Source organism: Taudactylus pleione, unplaced genomic scaffold (genome assembly GCF_031769625.1).
Source record: "Taudactylus pleione unplaced genomic scaffold, aTauple2 ptg000018l, whole genome shotgun sequence".
Classification (NCBI taxonomy): Eukaryota; Metazoa; Chordata; class Amphibia; order Anura; family Myobatrachidae; genus Taudactylus; species Taudactylus pleione.
The window spans coordinates 17504306-17521735 of NW_028284420.1; the positions used below are offsets into that span (position 1 = coordinate 17504306).

General features: G+C 43.3%; 1 protein-coding gene across 1 annotated transcript in view; it reads left to right on the forward strand.

Annotated features, from left to right (window-relative positions):
* The first annotated feature begins 1165 nt into the window (after positions 1–1165).
* Positions 1166–17430, forward strand: part of SLCO4A1 (solute carrier organic anion transporter family member 4A1) — a 65677-nt gene continuing 49412 nt past the window's right edge. Inside the window, exons 1-3 of the mRNA XM_088482934.1 lie at positions 1166–1520; positions 2877–3793; positions 13571–13661. Of these exons, the coding sequence (XP_088339060.1) occupies positions 2974–3793; positions 13571–13661 (911 nt within the window). The 5' untranslated portion in view covers positions 1166–1520; positions 2877–2973. The remainder of the gene's footprint in view (positions 1521–2876; positions 3794–13570; positions 13662–17430) is intronic.

A 17430-nucleotide genomic window follows, 5' to 3' on the forward strand; every position in this document is an offset into this window, starting at 1 on the left:
GAAGTCCATAGGGTTCCACAGGACTCCCACCCTGTCGCACCTGTGCTGCAGATGGGCTTTACTCTGGTCACCGGTTTTTCCATCTCCCTCTGGTGAGAATGTGATTCTTGTGTGTGTCCAGATCTTTTTTCTCTCTTCCTTCTCCTCCTCCGGCCTATGGCTTGGTACGTAACTGAGATGCCTTGGCTCGGGGGCGGGGTATAGGAGGGGGACCCTAGTGCATCCTGGGAGGCTGAAAACTTTAACTCTATGGTGCCCGATGCCTGACGTCATCACCTATACCCCCAAGGTATCCTGTGGAACCCTATGGACTTCGTAGAAATAGAGATAACAAAGGTAAGTTCTTACCATATCTCATATTTTTTCCAAATTATCTATAGATTTGAGGCCTTATTCAGACCCACTCGCGAGCGGCTGTCCGCTCGCAAGTGGGTCGATGTTCTGGACTGAGCATGCGCACGACGGAGGGAGCTCCGTCGTGCGCATGCGCCAGACGCGACGAGCGAAGGAAAGTCCTTCGCTCGTTGTGTCTGATCAAAGGGGGCGTGCTGTCGATGTTGATTGACAGCACGCCCCCTTTGGTAGGCGTGCCGGGGGCGTGCCTCCCGTCAGAAGCCGGCCCACTGACATCACTAGTGATGTCAGTGGGAGTGATTTTGGCTCTGATAGAGCCAAAATCACCCCGGAGCTTGTGGTTGAAAACCTCAACTGCAGGCTCCGGCTCGCAGTCAAGACCATCGCGGCCATCAAACTGCACGCTCGTATAGCCTGTGGGTGGTGACCCACAGCTATACGAGCGTCCAGGAGGACGCTCCATTTTCATGGAGGCCGGCCCTCATTCAGAGCGTGCGCTCTGCTCAGAGCGTACGGCTCTGAATGAGGGCCTTGGTCTTATGACCATAGGCTAATTAAATAATTACCTTCAGGGATGATACAATGTATCTGAATGGCATGTAACACGTTTGTTTGTTTTTAAACATTCCTTTTATTTACTAGACACATAACCAAACTTTTTATATATTTTTAATTAAAATTTCCTATATGTGAGACTGAAGAACACTTAAGCCTTCCATTTACTCTATGTTTCTATGTTGCAGTGACTGTCAGGGTAGACTAATTCATTGCTGGTTTAACCAGGAGCCTATGGTTTTTTTGCTTCAATTGCTTCAATTGCACAGCATACTAAGAATTATATTTTCACTCACTTTGTTAAAAAAACAGAAAAAGGTCTATAAAACATAGTTAAGAAGTTGACTTACTACTTAAATTGATAGTTACCCTTAAACTTCCTCTAGCTGTATATATCAGATAGGTAACCATGGGTTACATATTTTGTCAACATACAGCATGTCAAAATTCAAACTGATGAAATGTCGACATTATTACACTGTTGACAAAGCGTTCCTGGTGGTCCAGCGTTGACTTACCTTGTTCAGTGGTTCCGGCCGCACCAGCTGTGTCTTCCAGTTCTGGTGGTCAGCTGACAGTGAGTTCTGACTGATCCTACTGTGGTACTGGCGGTGAGTAATGCTAAACCCTAATCCTAACCCTCTCCCTAGTGCCTAACCCTAACTTTATCCATATGAAGCCTCACCAACCCATCCCGCAGGCTAGCCTTAACTGTTGGCATGTCAGCATTTCAACATTGGGGTGTCGAAATTCTGATTGTCAACATTGTAAATGTTGAAATTATGACTGCATCCTGTAAGTTATCGCTAAAAAAAAAAGTTGTTAAATCCCTTGTTTATTTTGTCGCTCTTTAGATAATTTCTGTAGCTGTGGTTTTTCAGATTTTTTGATAGAATGATAGATATAGAAGCAGAGATTGGGTACAGGATCCGGGCGGTCAAAAACTGATGGTCAGAATAATGACAGTGGCATCCCAACTGTCAAAATCCGGACATATTTGTAAGTATTCTAACCCCGGTCCTAACCCTAACCATAACTGTCCCCTCCCACAGCTCAATGCTGGGTATACACTGGCCAAGATATCGGCTGTTCAATTGTGTGGGTCAGCGGGTGTGTACCAGCGATATGTCTATGAATGATGTCGTTCACAGACATATCGTGTCGGCTGTGCAGCACAGCCGATGACAGATATATCTGCACATCGTGCTGTGCGTACGGGCCGTCAGCCAACCACCCATACAGTTGCTGCAGAGGCCGCTGTTGACTGACATCACAACTGGGCGGGCACATGTAAATGCCTGCCCAGTTGTGATGTCAGGCTTGACACATCGGGTCGACGATTGGTAAGTGTGTATGCACTTACCAATCGTCAGATAAGACGGCGGAACAACCTGATCCAGGCTTAACCCTAACCATCCCCTCAAGCAGCCTAACCCTCCCCCTAGTGCCTAACCTAATACTCACCGTTGGAATCTTTTGTGATTGAGACAGTCGGGATGCCGCTATCGGTATTGTGACCATCGGCATTCTGACCATCGGGATCCTGACTGCATCCCAGAAGCAGAGTATAACAGGAAGTTTTGCACTACCATTATCTACAGTATATTTAATCTTCTGTGTTATGTTTATTTCAGATGTTACCTACAGTAACTACAAAATATTAATAGTATTAAGACATACTATACAATGACACGCAGAATGTCTCTGTAATAGTTCTATAAGTTATATAAATGCATCTTCCCTTCCATATTATCTCTTTCCCTGTTTGCTAGCCAGTAAATTGTCATTTCATATTTTTATCATGCGAGAATTGTAGTGTTGTACAGAGATGCAGGGAAGACTGGGCTGTGATCCCTGCAGCAAATCCAGCAATATGTTTAAGCATGTAGCCCAGAGTAGGGACTTGATTACACATTTCTCTTGTGCATTCTTGATATGATTTACTTGTTACTTTTTGTTTTGCACAGGTGACATTTTCGACTCTACCTGTCCTTCTCCAGAGTGCATAAAACATTCAGCTCTGCAGTGAAAGTGAAGACATCACTCTGCTCTTTTAATTGGGAAATGCTCCATCACTTATCCCCTGAAAATTCCTTTATCTCCAAGCAAGAGCTGCTCCGTTTTGTTGAACCTTCTCAAAGCGACAGTGATTATGACCTGATTACCCCAGAAGGCAGTGAGCTAGCAGACGCACTGCTGTCAAAAACGCCAATTCATTCTGATGCAAGCAGCTCTCCAGATTCCTATACTGCCCCTCTTTACAATGAGACCTCTACCAAGAAAACGTTGTATGGCGATGACCCTTGCGAAATTAAATTTATACCCTCTGAAAATGAAAACCTGTGTGGCTGGGGTGCTATCAAACCTAACTTCTTACAGTTTTTTAACACATCCAAAGGTGTGCTCTTTTTCCTTTGTGTGGCCTCTTTTCTACAGGGCATGGTAGTAAACGGTTTCATCAATACTGTCATCACATCCATAGAGCGGAGATTTGATCTACACAGTTATCACAGCGGACTGATTGCCAGCTCGTATGATATAGCAGCTTGTGTGTGTTTGACATTTGTCAGTTACTTTGGGGGGAATGGCCACAAACCTCGGTGGTTGGGCTGGGGGGTACTAATTATGGGAATCGGTTCTATAGTGTTTGCACTGCCACATTTCACCACTAGTGTGTACGAGGTGAACTTTGAAGAAGATAATGGAGTATGTCTCTCTAATGAGACCCATCAAGTCAAAGAAAGTGCCTTGAGTCTGTCTCACTACAGATATGTCTTCATGTTAGGACAATTTCTTCACGGGATTGGAGCCACCCCTCTTTACACATTGGGAGTCACTTACTTAGATGAAAATGTTAAATCAAGCTATTCTCCAGTGTACATTGGTGAGTATAGAGTTCCGTACAGTTTGTGTGATGCAGTTACTCATTTTGTCTACATTATTCCTCCATTTCCTTGTAGAATATATATTTCAGTGCTAGTAGTCAGCTGAAATGCACAATAACATGTTGTGTGTACATTCTTTATAGCTAAGGTTACAAAGTTATTCATGTTCTATAGGTAAGGCTTCAAGAATGTTCCCGTCCCATTACAGGAACTCCAGCAATTTTAGTATAAATAATTTACAGTCCTCTGTACCATAAGTGAAAATAACCATTTTGTCGAATATAAAGCTACAAATATGCTGGTAAATGTGAATGTGAACAAAAGTAAATAGGAGACCTATATCTGCACGTTTTCCTCAGTGAACTATTTGTCTACATACAGATTACCTGTCTGACATGGTGTGTCCTATGTGGTGCCTATGTATTATCATTAAAGGCATGGCAGAGACATTTACATTCCCACACAGTATGTAAATAGTGAGAGAGAAACAAATGATCCATTCAGAAGTTGCTTGTAGTATACTCTCCTTTCCCAGCTGCTCTGACAGCTGTGATGTGTATGGTACCACAGCACGACCAGCTCTCCTCCACCGGTTATCAGAGCTGCAGGGGAATATGGGGAAAGTGTATAATCCCTTTAAAGCTAGTGCAAATCTAAAGCTTGACACTTATTTGTATTTATCTATATATGTTTTCCATCCACTTTATTTTATTCACATTTTTCATCTTCCTCAAAATATCCAGTACTGTATATTATCCCATTCATAAATATGTATTGTGGAACATCCCAAACTTCCTCACCCTCTTGCAGGGTGTGGTGAATCTATACATGGGTTGTCACTGCTACAAAGGTAATGGTACAGGTCCTGGGGATTTTTGGTACAGGTCATGGTGTTTTTTTGGTACAGGTATAAGAAAACAAATACACATATCACATTGGCATATAACTATAGAGAATTCCTGCATACAAACTAAAATAATTAGATTTGAACAAGGGCCTTGATTAATTATGGTAAATCTCCTGAAAGAAAGGTGTTGAGTTTGTTTTAAGTCTAAATATGAAGCAAAAAGATTTAAATCAATATAATCAGATCAGTTTGGGTATGTACCCAAAGAAGCATCGTTATACAGTATATACTTCTAGTAACTCAATATGATGCACTTAGTGCATTCTGGCTACATGCCTAAAACACCAACAATTTTCTTTGCCTAATTGTCCATCGCAGACTATCATCAGATGCAGGGGGTAGTGTCTGCTTCCTGTTTACCTGCTCCCTGCCCTATATTCCAGACATACTGGCATCTCCTACTGACATCATATCTGTTATCCAATGACATCACACATATCACTTCCCAATATGTTTCTCCTATTTCATTGTTAGGTAATTATCAAACCTAAATATTATGGGCATGGGGGCTCTGAGAATGAGCAAAGTTATGGGAAAGAGAAGAGAAACAGTGACAGTTCTACTACACGATGAGCTGTGTAAGCCGGCCTACTAGAGCCATCATTATAATGAAGTAAAGCACTATATCAAAAACATTTTAATAGATTCATCTCCTAATATTTATAATGGACAAATACAAATAAATAAAAAATAGAGTGCTAGAGCCACTTTGAGTAGTTATTTTTGTCAATCCCAAATGGAAATGCAGGTCATCACAACCTCCATACTGTATATGAAATCTCACACCAGATACGCTTTATAATTTGTTTCATGGTGTATAAATCCTGTGTATCTTTTTATAAATAAAATTGTTAAAGTATACTATACCATGAGAATATGGGGATGTTGTTGAGATACCTACAGCCGGGATGCCGTTTCTCGAAATCCCGGCACCAGAATCCCCACTTCTGGCCAGAAGACCGGTGCCGGAATACCGACAGTAGTGGAGATGCCGATGCCGGAATCCCGACAACCAGCATCCCGATCGAAAGTATAGCGGGGCCGGTTAGGTGTTAGCCGCGGGAGGGGGAGGGTTAGGTTTAGGCTCCACAGGGAGGGTTAGGCTACGCCGGGGGGGGGGGGGGTTAGGGTTAGGCTACAGACAGAGGAAGTTAGGTTTATGCACCACTGGGGGGGAGTTAGGGTTAGGCACTAAGGGGGGAGGGTTAGGTGCAGGCACTAACAGGGAGATTTATGGTGCGGGCTAGGGAGGGTTAGGGTGCAGAAAAGGAGGGTTTGGGTTAGAGGGTTAAAGGGAGAGGGTTAGGATACTTACCTAGCCCCTGTCGGGATACCGAGGATCGGGATGCCGCTGTCGGTACTTTGACAGCTGGCATCCCGACTGCCGGTATTTCATACCCAACCCGAGAATATGTTCTCTCCCTTCTGAGTCAGGATGTAAATGAATAGACCTGTTGAGGACCCAAATTAAATGCAGACAAACAAATGATTTATTCATTGTGCCACACAGTTTGGCAACTTATAATTTTAAATAACATCATAGTGTTCATGTTAAGGTCTTTTGACAGGACGCCACACCCTGCCCTTATAATAAATGTTGAAATACCCTCAGCCTGTTTTGTGACTGCTGACTTGCACCTTGTACTTCCCTGGAAGACGAAAGCCACACAGGCAGCGTGGGAACCACCATGGAGCATCAGGATATGGGCTGAGCAAAGAGACAGGCACCTGGCCATAACCCAGCCCCACCGAGGCACATACCATTCACAGGTCAAGAGGGATGACTCCAGGGCTCCCGCATAATGTCACCATTGCCCAGTGCCCCACTACCCGTGACCACTGTAATGAGTGACAACATAGCAATAAAATGTTTGTCAATTTTCACGTTGTTTTTCATTATACATTGTAGATCTGGGTATCATCGAAATAGACATGGTTACAAAGTCCAAAGGAACTGACAAGCTTGCTATGGGAAGATGTGTAAAGGGAGAATAGATGGGGGACAAGGACAGAACCATGGGGGACCCCTTACAGGAAGGGGTAGCTGAGGATGGTGAAGATGGGTGTAGATACAGAGAGCAGTTGAAAATGCAGGTAGCACAATAGGAGATAGCTGTTTTGCTATGCCTACTGGAGTGGAGGGTTTGTAGGAAGAGGGGGTGGATTTGGCCATGAGGTGGTCAGTTTCAGCGGAATGAAGAGGGTGGTTTAGTGGAATGAAAAGACAGCAAGCCAGATTGTAGAGGGTCTAGGAGGGAGAGGGAAGAGAGGAAGGAGATGAGGCATTTGTTCACCACCCGCTCAATGAGCTTTTAGGCAAAGGACGAAGAGAGATGGGACGGTAGTTTGTGAGGAGGGAGGATTTCATAATTTAAGAATGGGGAAACCCGAGCATGCTTAAGTATGAAGGGAAGGTACCAGAAGAGAGAGATAAGTTGCCCCAGTGTTCAGTGCATGCTTCAAGGAGGAAGGATTGGTGGAGGTCAGAAGGAAATGGGGTAAAGGGGGCAGATGGAAGGGGGTGAGGAGGAGAAGAGGGCACGCGGACTTCAACCACAGAGATGAATGTTATAGAGGACAAAGCCCATGAGGGGGAGAAAGGGGAGAGTGAGGTGGAGCATTAAGTGATAAGTTGTCACTGCGCATGGACTGTACTTTGGACATGAAGTGGGTGGCAAAATCATATGCACTAAGGGGACTATGTATCAAGCTGTTTTTTACATAAAATTATGCAGAAACTGCAGTTTCTGCATCATTTTATGTATTGTTCCTATGTACTAATAGCACAATGCAGGAGATTTCACAGAAAACTCTGGCAAAAAGTAGAGATGTGCGGTTCGGATTTACTCGGATCTCAAAAATGGCATCATATTGGCTATCCGGCTGTCACGTGTTTTGGATAGCCAATAAGAGAAATCCGAACTAATCCGAACTTGCGATAATTTGGCGATAAGTACCGAATTAAACCGAACCCGCACCTCTCTAGCAAAAAGTGCAAATTAGCGCTGCAGATCGCAGTCCCCATTACTATCAATGGGGACTACGATCTGACCCCTATGTACTAAACTCCAAAAAGCAAAGCTTTGAATAATTTAGCTCCGGTAGTTTACACCATCTTCAGATGGTGTAAACTACTGTGTAAACTATTGTCTGTCTATAGGGTCTCCAGGGGCAGGAGAGAGATCTTTTGATTTATCCCCTGCAGCCCTCGGCCAGTTCCAGAAGCTGACGCTGTGCGCATGCGCAGTGGCAGCTTCCACCGGGGAAGTCTTTCAATTCTGTGAAAGATTTTTCCTAAATGCCTGGGCATTTAACTCACGGGGACAGCGGTTTCCGCAACCATTGTCCCTGCGAGTTCCCTGTAGTACATAGCTGGGATATTTGTATTAAAAATGAAAATATCCCTGGGGAGTTAGGTACATAATAATCGCGGCAGTACCGCGATTATTAGAACACAGACTTCTAAGTGAGGCTGGCACTTCTTGCTATTTTATCCTCAGATGAATGAGTCAGGACCTAGCTTTTGCATCTATAATTCCTTCTAGCAGCCAAGTAGAGGTCTCTGTGAGCTGGAGTTATTGTTAATTTTATTATCTCTGATTATATGTTGTATGATTATGCTATTATGTCCAGCTGTTGTCTGCCAGGCTGTTCTCATAAGCTTTTGCTTTTTTCTTAATGCTGATGACACAGTGCTGTACATTTGTTTTCTCTATGTACAGCTTATGGGCAAATCATGGGGTATATCTGGGACAACCCCCTCCCAATTATGTGTTTTTGTCTGCAGAATTTAAAACAGCATTACTAATGGTGGGCATACATGGCCAGATAAAAAGCCTGTCAGCCGGGAGATGTTGGTGGCATATACTGTGAGATATCTCACAGTGTAGTAGCCCAGACATCTGTGCTCCGCCTCCGGGGGAGGAGACATTTCCCTGGACATTTCCCAGGAAATATCTGTCTGTCGACCATGGCTGGGCATACTGTGCCCTATGCGGCCGACATTTTAACTCACAAATATCGCATTGGATGGGCATGCTGTCCGATCCGTCATGCCCGACCGAGCGATATTTATCCCTCGGTCACTCGCACACAAGCTACAATTATCGGGGCGATTCGCGGTGAGTGACAAAATATGTAGGTCCCAGGGTCCCTCCACTTTAAAAAAATGGGGTCCTTCCTGACCGTTTCTGGGTCCCATCATAATTTATGCTTTAGAGCTCCCTATATAACTCTCAGACCTCCCCTAACCTCTTACAAATGATGCCACACAGCCATGCCCAGCCTTTACACATTATGCCGCACATTAATGCCCTTTACACATTACACGCAGTAATGCAGAGTCTTTACAATTTTGCCACACAGCCATGCCCGATCTTTAAACATTAGGTCGCACATTAATGCCACGCAGTAATGCCCCTTACAAATCATTCTATAATATAGAATGTTCCATATGCATGCCGGCTGTGCCGCAGGGAGGCTCTAAGCCGGACCCCCGCTGAGATGTAATTACCAGGGGGGCACCCGGCTCCTTCCCTGCAGCGCCGCGTGAGCCGGAGGCTGGAGTTTTCTTCTGAACTCTAGCTTCTGCCTCTCTCCATACACACTATGGGAGAGATGTCATGACGTCTCTCCCATAGTTCCGAGGAGCAGCCGGGCGGACAGGACGGCGGCGGATGCAGGAGCGGGGATTAAGGTAAGTGGTTTTTTTGTACAAGGGTCATTATATGGGGGCACTACTACAGGGGCATTATATGGGGGCACTACTACAGGGGCATTGTATGGGGACACTACTACAGGGGCATTATATGGGGGCACTACTACAGGGGAATAACTATGGGGGCACTACTACAGGGGAATAACTATGGGGGCACTACTATATGATTTCCTTCCTTTCAAATCAAGGGGGTAACGTCGGCGTATCTAAATATATTTTGGGGTAAAAGGTACAAAAGTTCCCTGACCCCTGGTATAGTGTATGCTCAGCATTAGTCACACTCCTCAGATGTGGTATTTATAAGAGTATTATCACATATTTATCTGATTATACAGTAGGTATGGTTTTGTAATCACCTAACAATATCTCAGGGGTATGAACTAAAATTAGGCTAATAAAAATATGAGAATAAAGTAAATAAGAGGTGCACATGGGATAACATAAAACTATGATAACTGTGTTTAGCATATAACTGGTGAAACAAGGGGTTAAACTTGCCCTCCAACTTCTGCTTATCGTTTCCCGCAGAAAATGGACAGTGGCCGAGACACTTTATCCCCTTTGTGTTACCCCATGTTATAAGAGAGGTTGTTACCATAACTGTTCAAATAAAGGTGAAGCCCATTGGGATCCTTTCTCCTTCAGATAGACACTTCATGTTTTCTCCTTTGTATGTGTATATAATATAATGTGTATGTTCATAATGTGTAATGCACATGTGCATGTGTTCTGACAGAGCTGCAGCCACCCCGAGGTGACTTATGCTAATCATACTGCTTAGATTGGAAATCTCTTCCAGGTTGCGATAAGCACTGGCAATTGCTGCTACAGATCCCTGGACTGTGTACGCAGGTAGCTGGCTAACACCTACAGTATCATTGAGCCTGGAGCTTTGGATCTCATGAGAAGACTGCAGGTGGTTAATTCAGGGAGGTTACCAAAGCTAACTCATCAGTAGTGAGTAGGCTCATTTATTATGACCATTGTGTCTCTTATCTCAAGACTTTGTGGTGCTACTACCTTCAGGGGGTTCAGAAGTGAGTTAGGCAGTACCTCAGTCATTGTCCTGCCCCCTGGAGATAAGTGCTGCCAGTCGGGTAGTTAGAAGTGGTAGTTCCCTCCTTTACCCAGAATTCATGAATATTTGAACCAGAGCCTGGAAAAAAATATGTGCCAGGGGAACACAAGAAAGATTAAGCAGTGACAATCATGGAAGGCTGAAGGCTACTACTGGACTGATCAAAAAGCCGAGGCTACAGCGAAGGGCTGCAAGAGCCAACAAAACACGATGCATACCTGTGGCAGCATAGCTTTGAAAGAGAGCAATTTTTGCAACTCACATATTACATGGAGGTTTAAGCTGCATTTTGCACTTAATTCTACATTAGCCTCCCAAGTGCTCACTTTCAGTACATACCTATTCTCATGGAGTTCAGTTGGAAGCAGAATTGTGCGAGAACCCGTATCTCCACTGTTATAGAGGTTTGGAAAGCATACCTACATTTAAACGAGTTGATTCCTTTAAGTTAATTCTGATACAACATTTCAATCAATTCAGTTGAGCTCTATGTAGGCGGAAATCCAATGCCAGCTGAGTTGATACAACCAACACAGAGTAGCTGTCAATTGTCCCTATGTTCCAGGAACAGTGGCAGATTTTAAATGTTTATCCCTAAACATTATTATTCCTTGACATTTGTTCATGTTTCATTATTGATCAGCATCATACAATTTATTTTTCTTGACATGTTAAGTGCAATCCTTACATCCTTACATCCCAATCTTACTTTCTGGACTGTGTAAGTTATTATTTATTGAAGTGCATAGTATGTTGTAATGATCCACGGGTGGGCTATAAGCGGCCCTCCAGCTGTTGTTGAACTACACATCCCAGCATGCATTGCAACAGTTTTAGTATGAGCAAATAGCGAAAATGTGGAAGAGCATTCTGAGATGTGTAGTTCTGCAACAACTGAGGGGGCGCTTATTGCCCACCCCAATGTAATCAAATGAGATTCAATAAGCATAACACAATGGGGAATGGAGTGCTCCAAGGCCTGCCGTGTAGTATTGTGCATCACATGCCTAAATGCAGCAGCTCTGCTAACAGTCTCCCTGGAAACTATTTTCAAATGTTGCTAACTATGAATCGGCCTACATGCAGCTGGTTAATGATGACAAATAATGTTTAGTGCTACTGTACTGCAATGCATGAAGATAGATATAGCTTTCGGCCCCACTTAGGGTGGACAGTGTAGTGATGTCTCTGCTCTACGGTATTAACACCTCAATCCACCAGGACATTTTTAAAAACTACAAGATTAAATAACTTCCTTGGATTCACAACAACATGTACAAAATGTAGTTCTAAAGTAACAAAACAAACTGTCAAAAATACTAGAGTATATTATTTTAAATTACATTTAACTAATTTTTAAGAACAAGCTGATAACCACACCTAATAATTTCCTACAAATGATAGGTAAATATAAAACAATTTGCCTCTGGTATAATTTAAAACAGAAGACCCATTGTGCTCTTCCCACTCACATAGCTGTTGTATTAAGAATTTGACTATCATTTTCTCTTGTGAATAAAAGACAAAAAATAAATAAAATGTAAGCCTTCCATAGAGCAATCTATAAATATCAGCTCATCTGAGTCTGCTGGTGGTATAAGCAGAGGGAAAACTGCTCCTACAGCAGAATGTTTGGTGTAGCTAGGTTTAATTACTTTGTGTTTTGTTACTTATTGTTATTCAGTAAAATACTTGCTGAAATAAATCTGGGGACATAAATAATTCTAAAGAACAAGCTATCAATTGAGACAACTTCTTGTCCCTGATAGGTATAATCTGCCAAATTGCAGAGCAATGTAATTTGCAGGGCGAGGGTGCCTGAGTTACTTACTGCGTGTCAGAGAGGGTACATAGGATGTATGGGGATTGGTATGAATGACCCCGACGCTGGAAGACTGGCAGCAGTGAAGATCCCGATAGGTAAGTAAACTAATTATACCTAACCCTCTCCTAACCCTCCCTTAGGGGTGCCTAACCTCCCCACCTAGTGCCTAACCCTAACCCCCCGCAAGTGCCTGAACCTAACCCCCCGTCCCTGCAGTCTAAACCTACCCTCCGGGGGGGTGCCTATTCCTAACCTCCCCCCCTGGAGTGCCTAAACTTAACCCCCCCTTCGCCTAACCCTCCCTGGGGGGTGCCTAACCCTAAGCCCCCCCCCCCCGGAGCTCCTAACCTAACTCTCCCTGTCCGCACCCGCTGCCCGGCTTACCTTCGTTCGGTATGCCGGCCGTTGGGCTCCCGGCGTAGGGATAATGATAGGTGTCAGGATTTCATTGCCTATCATTAGTCCCGTCGGGAAGCCAGCGTTCGGCATTTCGACCATCGGCTTCCTGACTGCATACCGATGTATGCATAGGTTCCTCTTCCAGTTTCTCCTTGGTGCAGACTGTGTCTGGATGACGCTGGACAGGAAATGAGTGAGGCAGTGGTTTCTCGGGCTTTGATCATTATAAAAGTAGGGCTCATTTCTAAAGAGCACCCAATATTCAGCATAGTATATAAGACGCCACACAAGTTACTGTATGATCTGGTTATTTGGCACAACTGGCAAGCATCAGGACTTGTAAGTAGAAATGAGCTTTGACTTGGTTCTTTCACCAAATTAGCGCAAGTTCAGATTCATCTTATTGGCTATCCAAAACACGTGAGAGCCGGATAGCCAATAAGTTGCTGTTTTTGAGATCCGAACATAACCGAGTAAAATCGAAACGCTCATCTCTACGTGTAAGTTATTTGGCCACACAACTCTGTGCGTAGTGTGCAGTGTTTCAGGTACTACACAGAACAGGGTCAGTCGTATGATCACACACTGGGGGATTGAGGGCCATCTATTTGTTCTGCCTATAGATCAGCCATACATGTGTTTGTTTAGCTAGCCTTTGTTCTGCCTCACCTGATCACATTTCACCCAATTAGGAATAATTTTAATCTGATATGGAAGCTGCAGACAGCTATACAATGGTCAGTTTGGTCAAGTTGTCCAAAATCATAGTGTGTGCAGAATATTACTACAGTTTGTATCCTCGGACATTATTTCATGTCACTTAATATTTCATTTTCTCTTACATGTTTAGGTATATTTTATACAGCGGCCATAGTTGGGCCAGCAGTGGGATATTTGCTTGGAGGATTTTTCCTAAATATGTACACAGAAATCAGCAGCCTGTAAGTACATGTAGCGTCATATCTGGTGTGACTTTCATGCTTTGTGTTTTTCTCTGAAGCCCTTTACTGTTTACATAAACTGCATTACATGACTCAGGTTCATTTATAACCAGACTCCCAAGTCATTTTATTATCGGAAATTTTGCATGAGAAAATATTTACATGGAAATATACTCCCGTATCTCTCTCTCTAACAGAGCTGCATATGAGCACTGTAGGCTGTAACAGAACACCTGCTGCATTTCCTATTGTTATTACTTGGGTTCCATGTAGGTGAAGGGCTCCTGCCCCACTGGCATATTGCTGCTTTCCAGATTTTGGTAACAGCCATTTTGACAATTGCTTGCGTGTCAGTTCCAGGTCTTGCAGCCGCTCTGTCTTCCTGGAAGACTCTACTCACTTATTCTAATTTCTCGAAAGTGGGATCCCTTGCTAAATAGAGGTTATTCTGCTAACCATAGTTATCACTTCCACTGATAACAAGCAAAAACATACTATGTATAAAGTAAGCTGAAAAGTTTTATTTAATAATTGTAAATGTCATCATCCCTGTGGTTTTCATTAGTAAGAAATGTTGCTTAACATGACTGTCTATTCTACCCCTCACCGTGAGGTTGGCTTGTTTAGGGCTGTTCTGGGGAATCATTGCACTTGGTTTTGGCTCATTTTGTAACATAAAGTGATTGCTTTCCATTGTCTGAGTTAGTCACACTGCTGCCAACCTGAGAGTCATAGTCCCTTTGTCACATGCAGTAGTTGCTGATTCCTGTTACTAATGACTGTTTATCATACTGGAAAGAAGTGTTAAGGCGCATATTCACTACACGACTAATGAACGACTGAACGTTAACGACATCGTTATCTTTCAATCGTTCATTATACTGTGCAGTGGTTATTGTGCCCACAGTGCAGACACCCTCCCTCATCCCCGAACATGCACAACGATGTTGGGCAGTATGTTGAGGCGATGACAGATGCTGACAATGACCAGCGGTAGCACGCATCGCTGGTCGTTGCCGGCATATTCACTGCACAATTAATGAGCGATTGAACGATAATGATGTTCTATTTGAGTTTTGCCTGCTGACTGTGAGGAAATAAAGCTACATTAATGTTCAAGTGACCCGTTATCCGAACAGACAATCACAGTGGTGGCTTTAAATCATCACTCTACAAAAACTCTCACGTAAGGTAGAACGTCAGTGGCGAAAGTCTCGCACTCCATGTGATTTCCTCACATATAAGACGATCTACCACTCTTACCGTAATGCTCTGAACACTGCCAAACAAACATATTTCCAATCTCTTATCTCTGCTCAAGCCTCTAACCCCAAGCGACTTTTTAATACATTTAAACTGCCCTCCCTCACCCAAGCCACCTGCTACTATCTGTGCACAAGATCTTGCTTCCTATTTCAAGGACAAAATTGATAATATCCAAAATGAAATGGTATGTTCTTCCTCAGCTAGTGACCTGCTCAATTCTCTACCTGAACCCTCTGGCACATTCTCTTTATTTGACCCCACAAGTGAAGATGAAGTATCTACACTCTTCTCATCCTCCTACTCTATTACCTCTCCTCTAGATCCTATACCCTCACAAATCAGTAAAGCTCTGTCTCCTGTGCTCATCCCAACCCTAACTAAAATCTGTAATCTCTCTCTCTCTACTGGCATCTTTCCATCACTGTTCATGCATGCAGTGATTACTCCCATTCTGAAAAAACAAAATTCTGACCCTAACACTCTCTCAAATTACCGTCCTATCTCCCAGCTCCCATGCCCCTCCAAGCTACTGGGGAGACTTGTCTACACCCGCCTCACACACTTTCTTAACATCTTAACACCCACAACTTATTGGACCCACTTCAGTCTGGCTTTCGTTCCCAGCACTCCACAGAGACAGCACTGACTAAGGTAGTAAATGATCTGGTCACTGCCAAGGCTAAAGGCCATTACTCACTCCTAATTCTTCTAGATCTCTCTGCTGCTTTTGACACTGTTGACCATTCTCTTCTCGTACAAACATTACAATCCCTGGGTCTTAAGGACACAGCTCTTTCTTGGTTCTCTTCCTACCTATCTGATCACTCTTTTTCTGTTTGTTTTGCTGATTCTGCCTCCTCTTCGCTACCTCTATCAGTTGGAGTACCGCAAGGCTCTGTCTTGGGTCCTTTGCTATTCTCAATCTATACCACTTCTCTTGGCAAACTAATCCACTCTTGGATTTCAGTACCATCTGTATGTGGATGATACTCAAATCTACCTATCCTCTCCAGATTTATCACCATCTCTATTGGTCCGTGTCACTGAATGTATTTCTGCCATTTCATCTTGGGTGTCATCTCGCCACCTGAAACTTAATATTTCTAAAACAGAATTAATTATATTTCCACCGGCCAATAACAGTTACCAATCTGATCTCTTTATCACTGTTGATCAACAATCCACCCCGCCCCACAAGCTCACTGCCTTGGTGTCATCCTTGATTCTGGACTGTCCTTTGTTCCCCAAATTCAATCTGTCTCAAAATCATGTTACATACATCTAAAAAACATATACAAAATTCGACCATATCTCACACAAGACACTGCAAAAACTCTAATCCATGCACTCATTATTTCCCGCATTGACTATTGCAATTGTCTCCTTACTGGTCTTCCCAAAAACAGGCTATCGCCATTACAATCCATTATGAATGCAGCTGCAAGGCTTATCTTCCTTGCCAAACGTTCATTGTCTGCTGCCCCGCTCTGTCAGTCCCTCCATTGGTTGCAGGTTTTCTACCATATTCAATACAAAATACTGTTATTTACACATAAGGCCATTAACCGAATTACACCAACATACATCTCTTCATTCATCTCAAAATATCTCCCAACCCAACCTCTCCGCTCAGCACAAGATCTGCGTCTCTCATCCCCTCGCATTACTTGCTCCCATTTACGGTTACAGGACTTTCTTCGGGCTGCACCCACTCTATGGAATGCCTTACCTCGCACAATAAGACTTACCTCTAGTCTTCAATCCTTCAAGCGTTCCCTGAAAACTCACCTCTTCAGACAAGCTTATCAGATTCCAGAACTGACCACATAACCTTCATAGCTTCCATGTCTTATTACATCCCCTCTCACAGTCCACACATAACCTCACATATTGTCTTTCTTTCACATACTCTTGACATTTGGCCGACATTCCTGTGTGACTGGATCATGCAGCCCACCAAGAAACTCTGCATTCGGGCCGGACCAAATTGCAATATATAGCACCTATCCTTGTGTATCAATGCCTATTTCCCTATAGATTGTAAGCTTGCAAGCAGGGCCCTCTTACCTCTATGTCTGTCTGTTATTACCCTGTTTTGTCTATAAATGTTTCCAATTGTAAAGCGCAACGGAATATGCTGCGCTATATAAGAAACTGTTAATAAATAAATAAATGTTACTGGATTAACTCTTGAATAACTCTTGATACTCATATAACTGCATATGTAACCATGGTTACAATCCATGCTGTTTAGAGTTTGTTTCCATGGCTACAGATAGTTTAAGTATCAGGAGTTATTCCAGTAAATAGTACCCAGCATACTGAGTTTTCATTAGGCAAAATAATTTTCGAGTGTAAAGAGATCTCATGACAAAAAAACTGGTGAGGAACACACCATACACACGCTCGGACACAATTTGTGCCTAACAATATTGTGTGTTAACAATGTTATTCTTCAACTGAACAAGCACCAAAACACACACACCTAGGCGCCTGATCAGAA